Genomic DNA, 21905 nt, shown 5'->3' with positions numbered 1-21905 from the left:
TTCTGTAACCTCAGCAGACTTGTGTAGATTTTTGCCTTCCTGATCTCACCCATATTTCCTTTTCCTTACCTATTGCCCTGTTCTGTTTTTTCCCAAACTGTTTCTCAGCTGTTTAACTCAGGACACCCAAAGCTGTAAACAGAGAGCCGTGAAAGGTTCTTCTAGCACAGTGGTTCTCAATCCTGAGTACACGTTAGAATCGCTTGGGGGACTTTTGAAAATACCGATGCCTGGGCCCAACCTCTGCAGCTGCCAGAGAAAGCTGGGAACCACTGTCTAGGAGGCCCTCTAATTTCATAATATCCCCCAGTAAAGCGCCCCTGTCAGTACATTCCCGGTAACTGTTTGTCTTCTACCTACTATTTATTTCTTGGTTTCCCATGGTTTCCTAGCTGGCTGAACCCAGAAGCCTGAAAAAGAAAGAATCCCTGGGCATATTCAGCTTCTTTAGGCTCAGAGAGCACTAGGGTCGCATGGGGAGGCGTCTGTATCTCTGTGCTCTGAGGGAGCTGGTCAGCAAGTGAAAAGTGACACTGGCAGATCTGGTACACTTTGCCTTGTTTCTTCCACTCACCTGACTTGAGAGCCAACTGAAGAGCTACTGATAAGAACTTATTTGTGTCACCTTCTGGATCAGGTGTACAAGGTGTTGCTTATTTTAATAGAATGATGAATAGGCTTTTTCTCTACCCTTGGTATTCCATGGGCTGTTATATGTTCAGACTTGCATACTTAGATGTTAGTTCATCCCTATTAGAAGAAGCTAGACTCGTCCATAAAAGTCCAGGTTTAAAGGAGAAATCTCTACTATTATCTCCAGAGACTAAGCCCAGTATAGAAATATAAGATGGGAATTTTAGATTTTATTAGTTGTCTATCTGTTGTGAAGTGTCATTGCAGTTCATAAGCAAAGGAAGGGGAAGGGTTCTGAATATAATCCTGACCTGAGGATATTTTGAGAAGGTGCTGTTATATTATCTCCCTGGGAGAATGTTGTTGAAACTGTAATCCTAATCTTAGGAGTGCTGTCTATTTATTCATTGGCTAAACTATTCATTGAGCACCTACTTTGCACCAGATACTGTGCTAGGGGCTGGGAATTCAGTGGCAAACAGGCACAGTCCCTTCACAGAGCTTGCAAATACAGCAGGGAAGATAATAGTTGGAGTCGTTAGAGAAGAAGCATGTAACAAGAGGGCCTAACCCAGGTCTGAACCAGTGTGGTAGGTATTATGTTCTTGTGTGGCATGTTCTCTTTATAATTCCTTTCTTTATTTGCAGTGGGAAATGTCGGGTTCCAGCCTGGTGTGACCGAATTCTTTGGAGAGGAACAAATGTTAATCAGCTTCACTACCGGAGTCACATGGAACTGAAAACCAGTGACCACAAGCCTGTTAGCGCCCTCTTCAATATTGGGGTAAACACTTGTTTGTTTGTTCATTTATTTGTGTGTTAAGTATCTATTCTTAGAGCATTATTTAGGCTCAGAACAGATCAGAAATTCAGTGAGCCATAAATGTTTCCATAACTAAATAATCTTTTGCAGCATTGAGAAGTTAGTGCCCTTGACCCTCCTAAATGCTGTCCATATGGCTCTTCATGCTCCAGGCCATTTAGTGACACAGATGTTTCTCATGCTGCCTAATGGCTGGGTAGTAACCTTAGCCTCTTAAAGTCGTTAGACATAAAGAAGAGTGAGAAGCTAGGTTTTAAAGGATGAGTAGCTTCTCATCAGGTAGATAGTAAGGAGGGAAAGAACGGGAGAGAGGTTCCAGATGGAGGGGTGGGAACAGCAGGAGCAAAGGCACTGACTGGTCAGGATAGAATCAAATCTGTGTATTACCTTAAGAGGCATATTGTCAGCCCTGCTATAGTGAAGTCTTCCTATCCAGGAGCACAGGTTTTCAATTTTTCTTTAACTTTACTGCGTCCTGGGCTGGATTAGTGGCCAATTATTTAACTTTTTGTCTCTGTTGTAAGTAAAGTTTTTCTTTTCACATTGTGTGTTCTAGCAGTGTGTTATTAGTGTGCAGGTTATATCTTGGGATCTCATTGATTTAATTTATTACAGCTAGTACATTTAGATAATTTCTTGTAGATTTTCCAGACCTGTGGTCACATAATCTGTCAGAATCTATATAGTGCAGTGCTTGATAGGATGGACTTTATAACTAGACTGCTTAGATTTGCATCCCAGCTCAACCACTTTCTGTGTGACCGTGGAAAATTTATATAAACTCCCTGTGCCTCACTTTCCTCCTCTATAAAATGGGGATAACAATGGTACCCAGTTACGAAGATTAATGAGGTAAGACATGGGAAGAGCGCAGTAGGGTAGATTTCTTTCCTCTATGTATATATCAATTTTTAGGGGCTTCTGAGATAGATTATCACCAACATGTCTTATCTTACTCCTGTCTTAAAGAGGAATGACTTTGGGCCTTTTCCTTTGTGTACAAAACTAGTTCTTGGTCTGAGAATAGCATCTAAATTTCATCGAGGCACTCATGACTTGACTTTTGTCCATCTTGATATTTTAAAATAATAATAGTAAGTACTCCTCAGATAGTAGCTAGTATGTGCCAGAAACTCTGCTGGGAAATTTATACACATCTGATTTACTCCTCACAACAATGCTTAGAATTAAATATTTCTCATTTAACAGATGAGCAAATGGAGAACTAACTAGTTTAAATAACTTCTTAAACTTTTTTTTCTTTTTTTTTTTTGAGGAAGATTAGCCCTGAGCTAACTACTGCCAATCCTCCTCTTTTTGCTGAGGAAGACTGGCCCTGAGCTAACATCCGTGCCCATCTTCCTCTCCTTTATATGTGGGACACCTACCACAGCACGGCTTTTGCCTTGTGGTGCCATGTCCGCACCTGGGATCCGAACTGGTGAACCCCAGGCAGCTGAGAAGCAAAACGTGCCAACTTAACTGCTGCGCCACCGGGTCAGCCCCCTAAATAACTTCTTTATGAGCATTCAGCTAGAAGGAGAGCTGAGATACAAATCTTAAGTCTCTTTAACCCCCAGGCCTATAAATGCTCTTTCCACTACCCCACAATGCCTCTATAGTTCCAAAGAACTTACTGACTAGATATACTCTCACATACTACTTTTAGCCCACCTAATTTCTAGTTGTGTACTGGTGGGCTGCCCTGTTTTCTTCGTTTGAGTTCTCTTAATCCATTTTTAAAAGGATGTCTTTCCACAAACACTAACCTTTTTGGTTTAATCAGCTACGTTTGGCTTTTTTGTTTGTATTTCTTTTCAGAACCTTGAAATATTTGTAATGCTCCATACATATTAATCCAGAGCTCCCAGGAAGAGATTTAAAAATTTCCCATGCTTCCTGTGTATTTTTGTGTATCTTCAACAAAGATCTACTTTTCTAGATTTTAATACTTTTAAAATTACATAGGAATTCAAAAGTACTTTCTCTTTAAAAATAAAAAAAAAAATTAAGCAAAATTTACAGATCAGGCTGAAGTTCTTCAATCCCTGTTCTATTCTCTACTCCCACCTTCGCCTAAAGCCCCGCTCCCTAGCCAGGCCAACTATCCTTAGGAATTTATATCTTTCTAGACAAGCACTGTCTAAGAAGTCTGTGATGATGGGAATGTTCTAGATCTGTCCTGTCCAATACAGTACCTACTAGCCTCAGGCAGCTACTGATCACTTGAAGTGTGGCTAGTGCAACAGAGGAAACTGAATTTTCAGTTTTATTTAATTTGAAGTAATTTAAATGTCCATGTGTGGCTACTGGCTATTATATTGGATGGCATAGTTCTAGACCTTTGCATATGCTTTTCTGTTTACCTGTACACAATATAGTATTCTGTTTGTTGGTATGTATATATCATAAATGGTCTCATACTATATGTGTTGGTCTGCAGTTTGCTCTTTTTTTCAATTCAGTGGTGTGTCTTGGAGAGCTATCCATGTTATTACATAAAGTTATAGCTCATTGTACTTTTTTCTTAATTCCTAATTTTGTCAATAATTTCCTTTTCTAAAATGGATGTATCAGGTGGTGACATTCTATGGTGTTTTTCCCCTTCATTATCCTTGATGTGCCATTAAGGGCTGTGATATCCCAGTGAGGAAAGCTTTTATTTTATTGAGTAACCACCCCATATTTTGGACTCTTGGGTATACTATGATTAGAGGCTTTAAAAACCACATTATTATTTTTTTTTTACCACCCTTCGCATCAATGACTGTTAACAAAGGAACCAAGTGCTCAGTGGCCAGTTAGCTTCTGAAGACTTGCTGTGGGCTAGCTGAGGTAGGGTTCCAACACCTGCACTTGGTAATGGCATCTGTTGCATTGGTTCTCAGACTTTGGTGGATATAAGAATTGCCTAGAGAACTTTAAAAAATGCAAATGCATGGGCCCCATCCCTGGAGTTATGATTAGTAGGCCAAGGCATCTGCATTTTTAAGACCTTACCAGACTTGGTCCTGTTGCTTACGTGGTATTTTAGAAAGGGTCTTACCCTAGAGGTCCAGATATCACCTCTGGTATTAACTGTGGCAGGAAGCAACTTAGTGGATCTTTTTGTATCTCGATATTCTCAACTATCAGAAGAAAAAGAATCCTTGCTCTGATAGCTTCACAGGTTGTTGTGAAAATACAATGACATATATAAAATACTTTTTGAAATAGGAAGTTGCACAATTTTGTAAAAGTATTAAAGTATAAAATTCCTCTTAACCTAACACTATGGTATGAACCCTGGTGACACTAGTGATTTCTTGCTCCTCAGTTCTCTAAGCACTATGGTTCAGATATGTAAAAACCTCCCCAGTGTTTGAGATATTTGGCTCGGGTTTGATGTTCTTATTATCCACATTTGCTTTACAACCTCTACTGTATACCTCAGTCTTTTTTTTTTTTGACATCGAATTTGTGAAATTTTCTATTCTAAAAAGAAACTGGGATCTCAATAAGTTAAAACGCTGTTAAATCTGTTCATTTTGGGCATCAATTTGTGTGAAGTTTTAACAGAACACAGCTAGATCAGGAAGCTGAAAGTGCTGTGTCAGGTGGGAGATTTTTGATTATTAGTCAAGATGATTTGTCTCTCTGTTGTCACGCTTCTGCTCTAATCTAGGGCATTTTGGGTCGGCCATTTTCTAAAATGGCTGTAGGTTCCATTTACTAACATAGCTTTATCATATAATCTGAGCGTTGTGCATGGCAGCTAATAGCGTTAAATGCTTTAATCACTTTTTCTGCTGTTTCAACACTTTCTGATCATTGTTAGAAACAGTAATAGGTGTGTTTTGACACTCATTTTGTGCAGTGCAGGAAATCATTTTTACCACAATTGTCACATTTTCTCCACCTCCAAATAACTTAATGGAACGAGAAAATATTCTTCCCAAATATTTATTATTGCCAAGCTTCTTAGCACAGAGGTTTAACTTTTTCAGGAAGTTAACCAATTAACCTTACCTTTACCTTAAAGTGTGTGATTCTATAATGCTTAGTTTAATTTATGTTTGTTTTAGTGACCTTTTAAAAATTGTTAGACTTAGAGATATATAAGTTGAGAGCACATAAGACTGAAATAAGGATCTCTTTTCTTTCAGGTAAAAGTTGTGCACGGAGCAAGATATCAGAAAGTGTTTGAGGATGATATTTGCACCACAGTTTATTTTAAGTGATTGCTGTAATGACCAGTTTTAAATTGTTAGGTAATCTCAAAGGAAGATGAGCTAAGAGCACGTCAGACTGAAAAGAGGGTTCTTTGTCTTTCAGGTGAAGGTTGTGGATGAACGGAGGTATCGGAAAGTGTTTGAAGATATTGTACGCATCATGGACAGAATGGAAAATGACTTCCTTCCTTCCTTAGAACTCAGTAGGAGAGAGGTGAGCGAAAATACACAGCCGCCCTTCTACTGCCTGTTGTGGTTAGCACAGGCCAAAACATGTTACTTAGAGAAGGCAACACGGCAAAGTGGTGAAGACCATCTATGCTGAAGTCTCCTGGCACTGCCATTTAGTAGTTGTATGACCACAGATGAGTGTCTTACCCTCTCAGCCACAGTTTCCTTTTCTAGATAAAGGAGTGGTTGCAAGAATTACATGAGTTAATACATTCAAAGCTCTTAAAACAATGCCTGGCACAAAGTAAGCCCTCAGATGTTAGCCGCTCTAATTTAATATTTCAGAGTTCCTGGTTAATTCATATCTCAGGCACCAGGACTTGGTCACGGGATGAATGTCCTGACCCAAGGTTGGGTATCCTCTTAGGATCCCAGGAACAATCAGAGCAGCCTAAGGAAGTAGCAAGAGCTGCCTAACTCCTCCTCTGTCGGTATGAGTATAGTAATACTCAAGAGAGGATGGTGTTACTGCTGGTTCAGTTAGTGAATGCATACGGCAGTTACACACTTGGTTAATAATTACCTTATTTTTTATTCATATTCTCTGTGGAATAATCCACTGACTTCCCCTACTAGTGATGCATGTTTGTGTCTGTCTGTTATTCCCCAGTTTGTGTTTGAGAATGTGAAGTTTCGGCAACTACAAAAGGAGAAGTTCCAGATCAGCAACAATGGACAGGTTCCCTGCCATTTTTCTTTCATCCCTAAACTTAATGACAGCCAGTACTGCAAGCCATGGCTTCGGGCTGAACCTTTTGAGGGCTACTTGGAGCCAAGTGAGTTTTCCCTTTACCATTGTCTCTGCTTGCAATGTACCATCTCCTTATGACTCTCATCCTCTCCCTTTGTTTAACTTCCTGTTTTCTAACCATATGTGTCTTACCTTTACTGTCATTATTTTGGAGATACTTCTTCTGTGTGTCCAGTCTTTTCTTCATCACTTGATTTTTTAGAGGACGCTTCTTCATTGGTTCTCATCCCCTTTTTGCTTGTCCGCTGGAAGTTTCTGTTACCATGTGTCATCTCTTATGTTTCAGATGAGACAGTGGACATTTCTCTTGATGTGTATGTCAGCAAAGACTCTGTGACCATCCTGAACTCAGGGGAAGATAAGATTGAAGATATTCTTGTCCTTCACCTGGATCGAGGCAAAGATTACTTCTTGACCATCAGTGGAAATTACCTCCCAAGTTGTTTCGGGACATCCTTAGAGGCTTTGTGCCGAATGAAAAGACCAATCCGAGAAGTTCCTGTTACCAAACTCATAGACTTGGTAAGAAACATCCTAAGACATGAACCTCCTTTAGGTATAATTTTCACAATACTTAAGTGATGTCCTCATTTTCTCTGTGCTTTCTCTTTTGGCAGGGGGCGGGGGTGGGGGGCTGTCAAATGATAAATAAGAATAAGAACGTCACTTTACTCTAGCACTACTTTCGTTAGATTAACCTAAAAGGAAAGAGGAGAGGGTAGTCTGTAATTGACTTTTGTCAGGAATATAATAGATAATACTAAAGTTCACGTAATTAGATTAAAGGCTGTCTTCTCAAAGATATAATACTTATTTGTTATGCTCTTCACACTTTATCATGTCCCTTTGGTATAAATTAGCATGTATGTGAGGTACAGTAAGTGGGGGAGGCAGTATTCTCCTCATTAAACATATGAGAAAATTAAGGCACAGAGACAATAACTTGCCCAAAGTGGGATAAGTTAGTATCAAATCTGTTGCCCAGGTTTTCTGACTCCCAGTCTAGTACTCCTCACTCTGTTATCATATCTAATCCAAGTCGAACTTGGCTGCTTGTTGCAGCTCAGATACCTATAAGTGAACCTGCCTCAGAACCCCCGAGGGCCCTTACACAAGCACAGGTCCCTCCCCCCGCTCACCTCTGGTAACAGAATCAGAATCTCAGGGTGTGGGGCCTAGGAAGCTGCATTTTATCAGCATCCCAAATGATTACAATGTGCACTGAAGGTTGGCATATGTTTGCTGTGACTCACTAAACAAAGGAAAAGAGTAGGATTTCCCTTTGCTGACCTCAAGCTATAATATCAGTGTCCTTATGGAGGAAATATTTATTATCTTCAGTAACATAAATTGATTTAGTAACAAGTTCGTCCTATTAAGAACTTTTCTTCTAAATGAAAATATTGTTGGCTTTATGTGCAGACTTCTTTGGGCTATAAAAGGGTATTCTTGGTCTTTTACCAAAGAAAATTAAGTGACATGACAGCCATCCGTTATCATTACCATTAGTATTCACGTTGATCCTTTCCGCCTGCTGGAACAGTGATTGTATCATCTAGCGGGGAGGGCTAGACCAGCAGGCAGGCTGCTGGCTTGTCTGAGTGTGATCTGTTCTGTTGCCATGGAATTGTTTTAGCTATGACTCAGATGGCAGATTAAAACACTCTGAGTCCAGCCTCAGCATTCTTTCTTGGAATTATGCTTGTTTCCCTAAAGCCTTCATGACAGTGTATTACCTCTGAGAGGGAACTATTTTCTTCAGAAGTTCATATCCTGACATTCTCTTATTTGTCATGATTCTTGTTTTTTCTTCTACCATCATATTCCTGTCTTTCAAATTTAGTATTTTACCTTTTAGAATATACTCTAAATGAAGTTGTTTCCCTTTCTTTACTACCCACTTCCCTCCATCCCAAACACCATTTCCCAGCTGTCTTTGTCCCAACTTTTTATTATGAAAATGGCAAATGTGCAGAAAAATTGAAAGAACAGTACAGTGAACACCCACATTCCTTACATACGTATATAGACATATACATTTTTTGCTGTACCATTTTGAGATTAAACGGTGATATGTCACTTTACCAGTGAACACTTCAGCCTGCTTCTCTTAAGAAGGAGGATAGCTTCTGTATATATAAGCACAATATCATTATTACACCTAAGAAAAGTAGCCAGTCCATATTCAGATTTCTCTAGTTATCCCCAGGATTTCTTTTATAGCTTTTTTTACAGTGAAAATCTGATCTGGATTCATGCAGTACATTTAGTGAGGTCTCTGCAGTCTCTTTTAGAGTCAAACAGTTATCCCCTTTTTCTCTTTAATGACATTGACTTTGTGAGAGTCCAGGACAGTTGTCCAGTCAAAGATCCACCATTTCCTGAATCTGTCTGATTGTTTTCTCTCAGTAATTTTTTAATCTTATCCTTTCATACTCCCTCCTCCAACCTTATTTCCTATAACCTGGAACCTTGCTTTAGTTTTGGTCAGAGTTGGCAAAGACATTATAATACCTTTTACTGTAATTGTCCTGTGTTAATTAAAGGGACTGGAAGGAGGCTCAACTAGCATAAAAAATTTTTTTATTTTGTTTAAAATATTGTCAGGTAATTCAACCATGTTTGACCATGAATATGAAGTAGCAAAAATCTTTAGTGGAGTCAGTGGCTCTGTAGGAAGCCCCTTTCTTTCTTTTTGTATACAAATGATTCAAGGTTTGAAAAAATAGAACCTTGATCATTTTTTAATTACAAAATTGCTGAGTTCTTATTAACTTGTATGTGTGTGGTCATCATTTATCCTTTTAAAGCTTTTATTTTGTAGGATTTAGGATTCTGATTCTTTTCACAGCCTTTTGCATTTCAGTCTTAGTAAGTTCCTGTATCTCATTGTTGAGGAAATTAGCCATATTAGTGTGGGGCAGTGAAGGAGAAATCTAAGATTGTCTGTACCCCATTCGCAGTACCTTCCCACTCTGCTTTGACTTGATTTTGAGGTTCTGAAATGCTTTCTTAGGTTTGTTCATGTTTGTTCCAAGACCCAAGATGATATTTCAAATCCCATGAGACTATGCTATTAATAATGGTACCTGTTGCTTTCTTATGTATTATTTACTCTAAAATTTTGGAGAAACCAGAAATGAGTTCAGTGCCTGCATTGACTCTCCATTTACTGTTTCAGAAAGATTCTTGTGCCATATCTTCTTTCCAGCAAATGCGGAATGAAGTGACTGGCCTAAGTCCTTTTCAGTCTTCCTGCCCATACAGCTAAATTCTAAATCAAGGTTAATAGGGAGTTTGGTTAGAGATGATCTAAACATTAACTACCTTTACTGGCTAATGTCCAGTGTGTTTGCTAAGTCAATATTTTGGAAAGTCATTTAGAAAGTCCATGAGAGTTATGGAGCTTGTAATTTGTCTTAACAATAGATTCCTTTCCTGTGCTGTTTACTCAAGCCTTTACATGCCATAAAAGCTTATTGATTGACCAGCTTATCTCTTTGAAAATCAGTTTCTCGGAATCAGTCTATTTTGGCTTTAATGAATAGTTGATGCATGTAACATTAACATGACTAGAAATGAGTTCGGCACATAACAAAGTGAACTAGAGAAGTGACTTGGGGTTCACCAAAGAAGTATTTTGAGTCAAGTCCGAGTATTTAAGAAACTTATGTTAATATATTGGGTGAGCAGGCTCTTCCAGGCATAAGGGGCATCGTGAATAAAGGTTAGAAGGTGAAAGCAAAAAGACCATGTATGAAAGATTATAAGATTTCCCTTTGAAGAGGAAAGATTAAGGATAAAAGTGTGTGAAGCTGCTTAGGGCAGGGGATAGAGAGTCTCAAAGTCAACAGATGAATTTATGCCGGAGGGCATCTAGAACCATCAGAAGGCTTTGATGAGTAGTATGAGGTTGTAAATTGACACATTTGGAGGAACATTGTGGTGTTGCTTGTAGACTAGACTAATGGAGAGGAGACCAGGCTTGAACTCGCCAGATCTGGTTAAAGTTTGGCTTGTAAATACAGAGATGAAAAAAGTTGAGGGATGAGTGGACAAACTGTATTTGCTTGGGGACATGTCTATTAGGAGAAGCATTATCAAAAATTTGAAAAAATGAGAATAACAGCTTGGTGATTAATTCATCCCCAGTGCTCGCTCTGCTGGGTATTTACTTTGTCTTCCTGATCTGACCACCCATTTCTTCTCCTGTGAGATGTATGGTTTGTGTTTCTTCTCTTTGCATTTCACATGAATTAATCTTTTCTAGAAATTCAGAATCTGTTCAGTTTTCTGCTTTTTATTTCTAAATTTGAGTCTCCTTCTAAATGACCCTTTACATTATTTTAGCTGCGTTTACTACTGGGAAAGTTCCTCTAAGGGTGAATTTTGGGGTGAAGCGTGAGTTGCAATGCATTTGTAGTGTGTCAGTGTTTCCCCACTTGGGGAATCGTGAACTGGGTACCTTTTTTTAATGTGATCAATGCATAGCCTTTTGCAGAGAGTGGGTAGGTCAGTTGAACTAAGTGACTAGCAGCAACCTTAGGACTACCTTAGGAGTATGCTGTTTATTAGTGAGGACTAAGTTGTGTTTCTGTTTTCAGATTTGAGCCAAGTGTTCATATAAATGTAATTTACATCTACTTTATGCCGTATGTAGCCAGAGAAGTAAACTCTCAATGTAAGCCTGCTGCCCCTCCACCAACAGCTAATCAAAGTCCTTTTGAGTCTTCTTTCAGAGTTTTCTCTTGTATCAATTCATTTTTTAAAAAATATTATTTCCACATCATTAAAGAGTCTACCCTCTCCTTGACCTACCTTGATAGCCTTTTAATGATGCCTTTTGCCTCTATCTCCCTACCCTTCCATTTTTCCTCTTCAGGTCTGTCAGACTAATCTTTCTGTAGTATAGCTTTGAGGCCTATCACTTCCTTGCTTAAAGGTAGTTCAGTGGCTCCCCCATGCCTGCTGAATGCAATCCAGATCGTTTTCCCTGTCATTCAAGGTCCCCCAAAGTCTGACTTCAACATACCTTTTTCAGATTTATTTCCCGCTATTTTGTCAACATACCCCCATGCTCCCCACAAACCAGATGACTAACTTTTCTCCTAATCTCACCTTGTGATTTACCTTCCTGCACCTTTGTTTATTTCTTCCCCTTCCACTTGTAAGTCCCCTCCCTATCTCTACCCTTTAAAACCCCGTGAACCTTTTAAGGGCTAGTTAGGTCTCATCCCCATTGTGAAAAATCCCTCTCAGAGCCCCAACTGAAAGTCATCTTTCCTTCCTTTGAACCCCTATTTTGTTTGTTGTTTTAACCATTTATTGAGAACTCGTGTTTGTGAATTATAACAATATCAGGCCATAAATTGTGGGACTCCTTACCCCAACTCAGTTGCAAACCCGAGCCAGGGGCCATGTCTTTCTCCTCCGTGTAGTCTCATTTCTCATCATCCCCATCCCCTAAAGGCACTTAGTACCATTCCTTGCACTGGTAGAGGTCACTGCTCGAAGAAAACTTCTTTGAGGGCCTAGTTTGACAGGTTAGTATATAAAAACTCTGCCTAGTTTTACTCATCGTGTCATGTGGCGTGTATTCATGGGAGGGAAAATAGAGAAGTCTGTCAGACAGGCAGATTCTCTATTTGTTAATAAGTAGTCTTAAATTTTAGAAAAAGTTGTGCTCCAAAATTGTGTTAAATTACATGTTTGGTACTCTGAATTAACTTTCACATTAAAAAGTATTATAATTGGGGCTGGCCCCGTGGCCGAGTGGTTAAGTTCGCGCGCTCCGCTGCAGGCGGCCCAGTGTTTCATTGGTTCGAATCCTGGGCGCGGACATGACACTGCTCATCAAACCACGCTGAGGCAGCGTCCCACATACCACAACTAGAAGGACCCACAACGAAGAATATACAACTATGTACCGGGGGGGGCTGTGGGGAGAAAAAAGAAAAAAAAAAAAATCTTTTAAAAAAAAAAAAAAAAAAAAAAGTATTATAATTACAATACTATAAATATTGTATACTTTATAAAGCACTATTACTCTGGTTATTTTTATTTCATTTTATATGTGGTATTTAAAAGTTTAGGTAAAACCACAAAAGCATGTTTAATTCATAATGTACCTAATAATACTAAAAAACCTAGCCACCAGATAGAACAGTTGTTTGGGGGAAATGCTTTCAGCTTTCCCACTTGGAATGTCGGGGAACACATCCTCCCTCCCTCCCTCAGCCCCCAGCACGTCTCGGACAGGAAGATCGAGCTTTTGCCTTTTCCTATCAGACCTCAGCTGTGTGATTTATACTCACGTTCTTGGGGGCCCATGGCAGGGTTGGGAGGATTCCAGTTGGGAGTTTCTGGGGAGGTGCAAGGAGCTTTGAGAGACCGGACCTTCTGCTGGCATACTGCACCACCACTTCCCCACCACCCCTGGGTTTTAGGGTGCTTCCCTGTCCCTATGAGGTAAATAGTAGTCTCCCTGTTTTAGAGATGAAGAAACTGAGGCTTTATAAAGTTTAGTAACTTGCCTGAGGCCTGTACAGAATTAATAACAGGCAGAGCGAAGATTTGTACCCAGAACTGTGTAACACCAGTGCCTGTTCTCTCTCCACTAACCATGCTGCCTTGTGACTGGAGTTTCTCACTGTCTTTAGCTTGTTCTTGAGTGGTACATTCTCACAGCTTTCCCCTGCCTCTCTGTCCAGGAAGCAGTCACATTGTCCTTTTTGAGTTGTCTAAGGAAGCATAATCGTAATGACTATGGAGTCAGTCACATGTGAGTTCTAATCCTGATTCGGCCCCTTACTACCTAATAGCATGACCCTGGGTAAATAATTTAACCTCTCAGAGCCTCAGTCTCCTCATTTGTAAAACGGGAATAGTATCTACTTTGCACATGTCTGCAGACTAAATGACATTGTATATGAGCACTTTGCACGGTTCCTACTACATGGCAGATGCTCTCTAAGTGGTGGCTGTAGTTATTGTTCTTGGATTGTAATAATAGCACAAAAGACAGAGATGATTAAAAAGGTACCTTCTTATCATTTCACCGCATATGTATATCAAACCATCATGCTGTACACCTGAAACTTATACAGTGATGTATGTCAATTATTTCTCAATAATACTGTTAGGGAGAAACTGAAAAAAAAGTACTTTCTTCTCTGCTTCTCTTATTTCTCTTATACCCTATAGGAAAACACAACAGGGCATGCCAGGGGATCTTCTGGTCCCCAAAGTCTGAAATGACATTAATTTACATTTCAGAAGGACCTCCAAATTTGGGGACTCTAGGGACCTTTGGGGAGAGGAGTGTGGGATACCGCTTAGGAGGCTACCTAGAGTGAGAGGAATGGCAGTGGCGGGGAGAGAAGCTTACCATCTCCTTCTGAATGGCCACTGTCGGGCTTACAACCAAATTCTTCCATTGACGTGACATTAGGGTGAGGTGAGAAGCCACACAGTGCAACAGCAGGGCCTGCCTCCAAGCAGCATGTGGAAAGAAGACAGCAGCGGGCATTTGGCTGGGTCAGCTGGCAGCTGCCAAAGAAAACAAAAGCAAAAGGACTGCACATGCATATTTCTTGAGTGATAGTCTCAATAAACTGCACAAAAATTTGATATGCATAATAGAGAACTTTGCATATGAGAATGTGTTCCTTTTTCAATAATCATGATTTATTTGAAGAATTTAAAGCTGTTTAAAGCATATGTATCCAGTAAGCTAGTGAGTTCTAATAATACTGATCTGTTTCTAATTCTGTAAATTAATTCTAATCATTTTCTATCTGTCAATGACCTTCTTTTCCTGCTCTGCTCTCAGGAAGAAGACAGCTTCCTAGAAAAGGTAATGCAATCCATTGGTGGTTGTGAGTTTCCCTGTGCTTGATTAACACTTAACTGTGGTCCCTGGAATTTGTCCCTTAGGCTTTCCCGTATCAGAGACCTCTAACTCCATGAGAATCCCTGAAAGTCCTGCCAGCTGTCTTAAAGTGTGTCTGAAGTACAGGAAAGATATTTACTGTACTGGTCAAGTCATTGAGACCCTGCAGATAAAAGCACTAGTGCTCAGGATTCCAGGCTCAGACTTTTGAAATGAGAAGTAACTGAAGAGCTGTCTTGATGTATCTGAAAGCTCAGGAGGTAGAGGAGGGTACCGCTTAACTGTCCTCCTTTTCCAGTGACAGTAAAACCAGAAGTGGATTTTTGTTGCAGTGAGAGTGATTCGGGGTTGGTGATAATAGTGATTAGTTACTGAAGGAATGCATAGATATGGTCAAGAAATAGAGCATAGAAGAGAACCATAGAGCTGAACAAGATCATAAGGGATCATCCATCCAGCTCTCTGCCTTCAGACAGGATAAGGTGTTTTCTCCATTCTAATCAACGAGACAACCAAGGCTCAGGAAGGTTGAAACACTCGCTAAAGTCATACTGCTCCTGACACCAGGGGTGTGGGTGGAGGGGACTGGAACCCAGGTCTGCCGAATGCCTGGTGGAGGAGCCTAGGGAAGCACTCCTGCAGTGCGTTGCCGCCTCTCCGCCTTCGAGCTGGAGAGTGCCTGGCCCCACACAGGACTGTCAAGTAGAGAAGCGCGGGCTTGAGAAGCGTTCTTAAAGCACTTCCACTCAGGATCTAACGTGCCCTCACCATCTGACAGAGTTTAATGTTTCAATGCTGGGGACACTGTACTGTTTTTGTGCTTTAGTTTTTAGCACTAAGGTTACAAAGTGTAGGCTTATCAGGCACCGAATGTGTCTCGTTGAAAGAAGACAAAGTGGGCCTGGTTTCCCTTTGAAAATTAGAGTTCAGGATAATTTGTGGGCTTTTTAAAAACTATTGTTTCTTGTGCATGATCTTTCTCTAGACTTCAGAGACATAAGTATGACATTTCATATTATCATACATGAATTTGAAAGTGGATAGCCGATGGTGTATATAACCTACTGACATTTTATTAACCTTTTTAAACCACTAAGGATTGAGACGACTCTGCTTCCCAGCCCTTTCCTGTTAATAACAGGCCATGTTCTGCCTTTTCATCTTGGACAGTGCTTTGTATTGCCTTAATGCCTTAGTACAGGAAAAGTGCCAACTGGATGTCAGATTTTTTAAAAAGTACATGAATCAGTGCTGACTAATTTATGTATGGTAAGTTTGGAGGCATCTGCTAAGGAATCTGTACATGTGTTGCATGTGGTCCAGAAAATGAGCAGAGTGCATTATGGACAGTGTTTTACCTCAGAAATCATGTGTATGCCTGGATTTAATACTTGCAACTGGAAAGAAGTTAGTGGATGAGCCACTGATAGAATTTCTGCCAGCTATAGGGAACACGGATATCAAGTGCTGGAATCCCAGGGAAAGAAAAGAAGGAAGCAAAATGAATGTGAAGAAAATAGATTTTAAATGGTAACCAACTGTCATGCTCCCTTGTCTTCCTCACTCCCTTAGAAAGGTGCAGCGGCTTTAAAAGGTCGCCGGTGCTTAAAGAAGGTGATGTGAAGAAGAGCACTGAGCTCCTCTGTAGTGTACACAGTCTCTGGAAGGAGTGAAATGCTTCTTTTCCGTCCCTTAAAGTGACATGGCTGGGGGTTGTGGATGGAATTAACAGAATTTCCTAAAGTTGAACATAGATAATATATGACCTTTAGCTGGAGGTGGAGGAGGGGAGAAGATGCAAAAAATTGGTCACCGTTTTCTCCACTAGGATTTTTCTGAAGGCTGCCTTCAGATGCCTTTTAACCTATTTCAGACATCTTTATAATTTAGTTTATAGTTGACTATATAAACATAAGATAATTGAGTTTATTCCCCAGCCATTTTCAAGTTCAGATTTAGTTATTGATCTAATTTACGTCACTTCTGGGTTTTTCTCTTAGATTCTTTCAGGAGACTCTAACAGAAAGTAGAAAGATAGGTGAAAGGAATCAAAGCCCTGAGAAATCTTTGCTGAGGTACTAATATAAAGAATAACTTCTGGACTCAGACTCGACATTTTTGTAGTATATCTGGCTTTTGGTGTGCTGTATTCAGTTTATTATTTTTGGATCTTAACGCTTATAAGTTTAGTGCCTTAAGATTAGATCTTCTGTCAGGTTTGAAATACTCATGTATGTAGGTTTAATCTGGAGAATTATCTTTAATTCCTGAGGACCAGAGAACCTCATTTAAATCAACAATGAGAACTGTATTTGTGGTGAGACCTGAAAAAAGAATAGGTTAAAGTCAACAAAAACTGAAGTAGATGCTGCTCTCTCAAAGTCCTATATTAACAGTTGTAATTTAATGGTCCACAAGTTTCTGGTGGTGTGTGGACTCTACCCTGACTGTACTGCTGGGCCACTGGTTCTCAGTGTCACCCTTGAAAGGATTTACAACAGCCAATGAATCCATGTGATAAACATCATAAACCCAAGTAGAATGCTTAACAGTTAAGTGAAACATCTAGAAAAGGAGATCCTTTAACTGTGGGAATCAGTATTGAGTGCCCTCTGACCAGGGCTGTCCCCAGTGAGAAAAATAGGAAAAATCATAAGAGATGAAGATCAAATTGTACTCCACATTAGCAGGATTTGAAGAAGATTAAGTTACACACACACGTTCTTATTAAGATCCCTTTGATTCTCATCCCTTTTCATCTCTTAGGAGAAATCCCTTCTTCAGATGGTTCCCTTGGATGAAGGTGCCAGTGAGAGACCCCTTAAAGTCCCCAAGGAGATCTGGCTTCTGGTAGATCACTTATTCAAATACGCCTGTCACCAGGTAAGTGAGAGAGGGCCTGCCCTGCAACTTTGGAAGGTGTGTGAGTCCAGTGGGAAATGATAATGCCTCGTGTCAGTATAGTGCTTTTAACTTCCCCAAGCTCCCTCCAGAACAGCACTGTCAGATCGCCTGGGCAGATGGAGGTATCCCTGTTTACAGACTTGAGAGCTGAGGCATGCCAGCTAAGTGATTTACCTAAGATGACAGCATAAACATAGTGGCGGAGCTGGGGCTGAGGCTGTAATGCCTGCTTTAGCTGTCATGCAGGCAGTGCAGATTTTAAAGTCCAAAGCAAACTTCAAGCCCGTTTCTTTAATTTGGTCCTCATTTTTCTTTTAAACCCTATCTAAAATATTGGCCACCCCCCACCCATTCTCCCAGAAAAGAGAAATTTCTTGGGACCAAGCTGAAGGATAATGTTTTCTTATCTACTGAAGAGTAATAGAACTTGAAAGCAAGGTTTAGTGTGGACATACCATTTACTCCTGCCCTAGCATTCCATAGTATCCATATTTGAATGCACTTCTACTGTTTGGACTCTGCCTTCTACTTGTCAAGAGGCTAGAAGTGGGGATACCTGGTCTCCTGATCTAGCCATCTAGTCTCCCCTGCCATATCAGGTATAGGCTAAAACCTTTGAAGGTAATTTTCTGGTTTGAAATAAAATTTCACACGGATTATAGAGATGATAAAGGGAAAAGGTGCCATTGTCGCGCCTCCTTTCCTAATCATGAATCCCTATGCATACCACCTTTCCCTTTGCTTCCTGCTGCTCTCCTGATTCCTGGGTGGTCTTCAGAGTTTTAGGGCTGATTATTTTGCCTTGTTCCATTCATTGTGACCTCTTCGGTAGGAGGACCTGTTCCAAACCCCTGGAATGCAGGAGGAGTTACAGCAGATCATTGATTGTCTGGATACCAGCATTCCCGAGACAATCCGTATCCTTTTCAGCAAAAGCTTAGGAAGCTGGATGAGTACTTGGCCAAACTCTTCTTCCTACCTACGTTTGATTTTTGTGTTTCCATCTTTATTTTCTTCATAACTGTCTTCTGTTATAAGGTAATCATTGACCATACAGTTGTTTCTCAACTCCTTTCAGGAAGCTTTTACCTCTCTCCGCGTCAGACTCTTACTAAAAGAAATCAAGGAGTAGATAACAGTGACTTTTAATAGGCATGGAACATAAGACCCACAGCACTGGACTGTGCTGCTTCAAGTGGTTAATCACTCCCGCCACCACGTGTACTGTCACTAGAACAGGGAGGAGGATTGGAAACATTGGTGACTAGTTTCCAGGACTGATCCAGTGTGAACTGTCATTCTGCAGGCTGTATTCCCCTGACCCTCAAGTTGGGCCAAACCTCCCAAGAGTCTTTGATCAGTTCTATAACAATTCACCTACAGCATACCTGGACCAATAAAAATCAAACCCCAGTTATGATCAGTGTGCCCTGAATAAGAGGAAGGAAATAGTCCCTGAAGGAGCTTGAGGAAGGACGCAGCTGGGTCTCTGTGTGGCCTTATTCCTGGAGCCCCTTTCCCTTGACTTAAGTCAATCCAGCTGGCAGTAATCACTCTGTGGCTGAAGCACTGCTCATTTTCCTGGAAGCCCTGCCAGAGCCCGTCATCTGTTATGAGCTTTATCAGCGATGCCTGGACTCTGCTCAGGATCCTCAGATCTGCCGACAGGTGAGTTTTATTGCTCTGAAGATGTGTTTGGGGCAGGTTTCCCCATAGAGAAATCATCAATTTTACAAAGCCAGATGGGCAGCCAGCTATGTGGTAGGATGGGTCTCGATCTGTTATTGATGGCAGGACACCAGCATTGAGAGTTGGGACCCTTAAATCTTAGGTTGTGTCATTTCCTATTGTATTTGCCACCCTTTTCCAGTTGGCCTATTGAGTAGAGTGGCTATCTCTACTCTGCAGCACAATTGGTGAAGCTGATCATACATGAGGTTCTGGCTGACATTATCAGGAGGGGTGCGTGACACTTGTGAACCTTCCTTCTTTTGTCTTCTTGGTGTTTTTTTTTTAACCTTGAGATGATGTTGATGCACAATAGCTGATGATACCTCTGAATCAGACTAGTGAATATCAAGAGGAGCTCCCATCCATGCTAAAGACATTGCAGAGAAAACCATTCAGCTTGGCAGATGCCATAGCTACCTGGATGGAGAGATGGGAAAAGACCTCCTTGTGAGGCAGATTGTGCATGTGAATGTTTAATGACCACATGGCCTGGTTATTGAGTGGACAGGGACCAAACAGTATGACCATTCCGACTTGGAAGTTATCATTTGGCCGGTGCTGTGTTGGTCGTGAGTAAATAAAGGAAGGTTGTGATAGATGAATGGGGTCCTGTCCTTACAGGACCTGTCCTTGGATTATAAACTCCTTTTTGGCAACTATAAGCTCTTTTTACTCCCTTCTTCCACCTGTTCTCACTGTCGACCCCCTTTTGTTAAAACAGGTGATTTCCCAGCTTCCAAGGTGCCATAGAAATGTTTTCCGTTACTTGATGGCATTCCTTCGAGAACTCTTAAAATTCTCTGAATACAACAACGTCAGCACCAACATGATTGGTAAGAGTACTTTATGAGAATGGCCACATGGGGGTGTTGGTTGGGACAGCCTGTGTCCAGTGCACATAGTGTATTCCTTCCTTAATGTCCAGGCACATGACAGTCACTTCCCTTTCACTGCTCTCGTTCCCTGGCCCCCAGCCCCTAGCCCTGAGGCTTTGCTTAGGTTGTGTATGACAAAGGGTTTTCCCCTTTGCTTTCTCTCGCCCTGTAGCCACTCTCTTCACTAGTCTTCTCCTAAGGCCTCCACCCAACCTCATGGCCAGACAGACTCAAAGCGACCGCCAGCGTGCTATCCAGTTCCTTCTGGGTTTTCTGCTTGGAAGCGATGAAGACTGATAAGTCTTTTCCTCTTACTACTCTCCGAGATTCTAGAGACAGAAGATCTCGGGCACCAAGTATTTCAGAATGATTTGAAAGTCATGCCACAGGAAGGGTCTATTGCAGATTTTCGAGGCTGCTGGCGTGAAAAAGTTCTGTTTCTAGCGCAAAAGGAAAAGAGTCTCCTAATCCCTCCCCTACCATATCCTACACAGCAAAATACTTTTAGACTTATATTGCCAAGCCAAAGTTACCATATTTTGGTGTTTTTGTGTTCTCTTTATAAGGCAAAGAGATCTGTATTTATACTCCTTTACCTGGGGATGTGTTTGTTGCCCTCCTTCCCAACTGTCATTATTGTCCTTAGCATCCTAGGCCTACATTCTGAGATGTTCCCATTCTAGGCCTACAAGCACTACTTACTGTAGCTCAGACTTGTCTGTAGTCCTTTGTCTAAAGCACTTTTGCCCCACCTCCTCCCTTTGCACTCCACTCCACTAGTACTATCATGTCGAAGGCAGTCTGAGTGAGGCTAGTGACTCCTTGGGTGTCCCCAATAGTGAGTTAACCATCTACACGTGGTTGTTACATGCATTTGTGCATTTCTACTACGGTGCGTCTGTATGTCTGTGTAACATTGGCCTTTTCGTGGATCTGCACTGGGTGGAACCATATTCTCTTGTCTCAGACCATATTTAGTAGCAGAACTTTAGGAACTACTAGAGATGACATCCCATCGATGTGAGAAGAATCACAATCAGAGTGGAAGCGCTTTGGGTATTTTAAGAGTGAGAATGTTCATGTTTGACAAGTCCTACTTCCTACCATCCATTTCTGTTCTTATTTAAATTTCACATGAGATCTAATCCTGGGTGTCTGTGGGACCCATCCCCCACTTAGAAATCCGCCTCCGGAGCAACACTTGCACCACAGTAAAAAAGGGAGTCTGCACCTCAAGTGAGCCTCTCTAGAGATACTCCTCCTCCCCCCAGCAAGGGTATTGAAGATAACCTTTAGGACCCCCTTTCTCCAGTCTCCAGAAGTGCCAGGGGGCAGATGTTGCCCCCTCCCTCATCAGGGCTGACTCTGGGCTCCACAGCCAGCTCCCCCTGGCTCCCAGGCACCTTATCCAGTACTGTGTAAAAGAGACTGTCCAGTGGAACCAACCAAGCAACTTTCTCTCCCACCCGAGACAACCCTTGAGCTTTTCATTTACTCAAGCTCTGTGGGGCAGCCTTTTTTTTTTAAATTAATCTATGTTGGTTGGCAAACCAGCCACAAGCCACTGACTACAGAACTGCCTGATGCAATTGACTTCCTCCTGGTTTTCTTTCATTAAAACCACCCTAAGTTGACTCATTCTTGCCTGTTAACGTTAAATCCAAGGAGCCTAACATACAGGCTCTGTGTCTGGTCTTTGGCACTGACTCCTGATGCTTCCAGCACACCAAAGGAGAGAGCCAGGGGAAACACCACCACTGAGGGTTCTCCAATTCCCCCATCTCCAAAGTTGAGTTCTTTGGGGGAAGAAAAGGTACGTAGCCTGCAGTATGCTGGTTAAACCCTTTCCTGATTG

The 21905-nt window shown here is 41.2% G+C and overlaps 1 protein-coding gene across 3 annotated transcripts in view; it reads left to right on the top strand.

The window, feature by feature from the left end:
* The window catches only part of OCRL (OCRL inositol polyphosphate-5-phosphatase), a 45638-nt gene extending 25051 nt beyond the window's left edge, over positions 1–20587 (top strand). For 2 of the 3 annotated variants that reach the window (XM_046673279.1, XM_046673281.1), the window contains 10 exons: positions 1282–1417; positions 5771–5881; positions 6509–6674; positions 6936–7171; positions 14481–14504; positions 17307–17423; positions 18277–18361; positions 18985–19112; positions 19897–20008; positions 20223–20587. In XM_046673279.1, coding sequence (XP_046529235.1) covers positions 1282–1417; positions 5771–5881; positions 6509–6674; positions 6936–7171; positions 14481–14504; positions 17307–17423; positions 18277–18361; positions 18985–19112; positions 19897–20008; positions 20223–20347 — 1240 coding nt within the window. In that variant the 3' untranslated portion in view covers positions 20348–20587. The remainder of the gene's footprint in view (positions 1–1281; positions 1418–5770; positions 5882–6508; positions 6675–6935; positions 7172–14480; positions 14505–17306; positions 17424–18276; positions 18362–18984; positions 19113–19896; positions 20009–20222) is intronic. The other variant, XM_046673280.1, reaches the window with a different exon arrangement.
* The last annotated feature ends 1318 nt before the right edge of the window (positions 20588–21905 follow it).

This window comes from Equus quagga, chromosome 10 (assembly GCF_021613505.1).
Source record: "Equus quagga isolate Etosha38 chromosome 10, UCLA_HA_Equagga_1.0, whole genome shotgun sequence".
Taxonomy (NCBI): Eukaryota; Metazoa; Chordata; class Mammalia; order Perissodactyla; family Equidae; genus Equus; species Equus quagga.
Note: the sequence above shows the minus strand (reverse complement) of the source record. Positions and strands in the feature narration are given on the sequence as shown.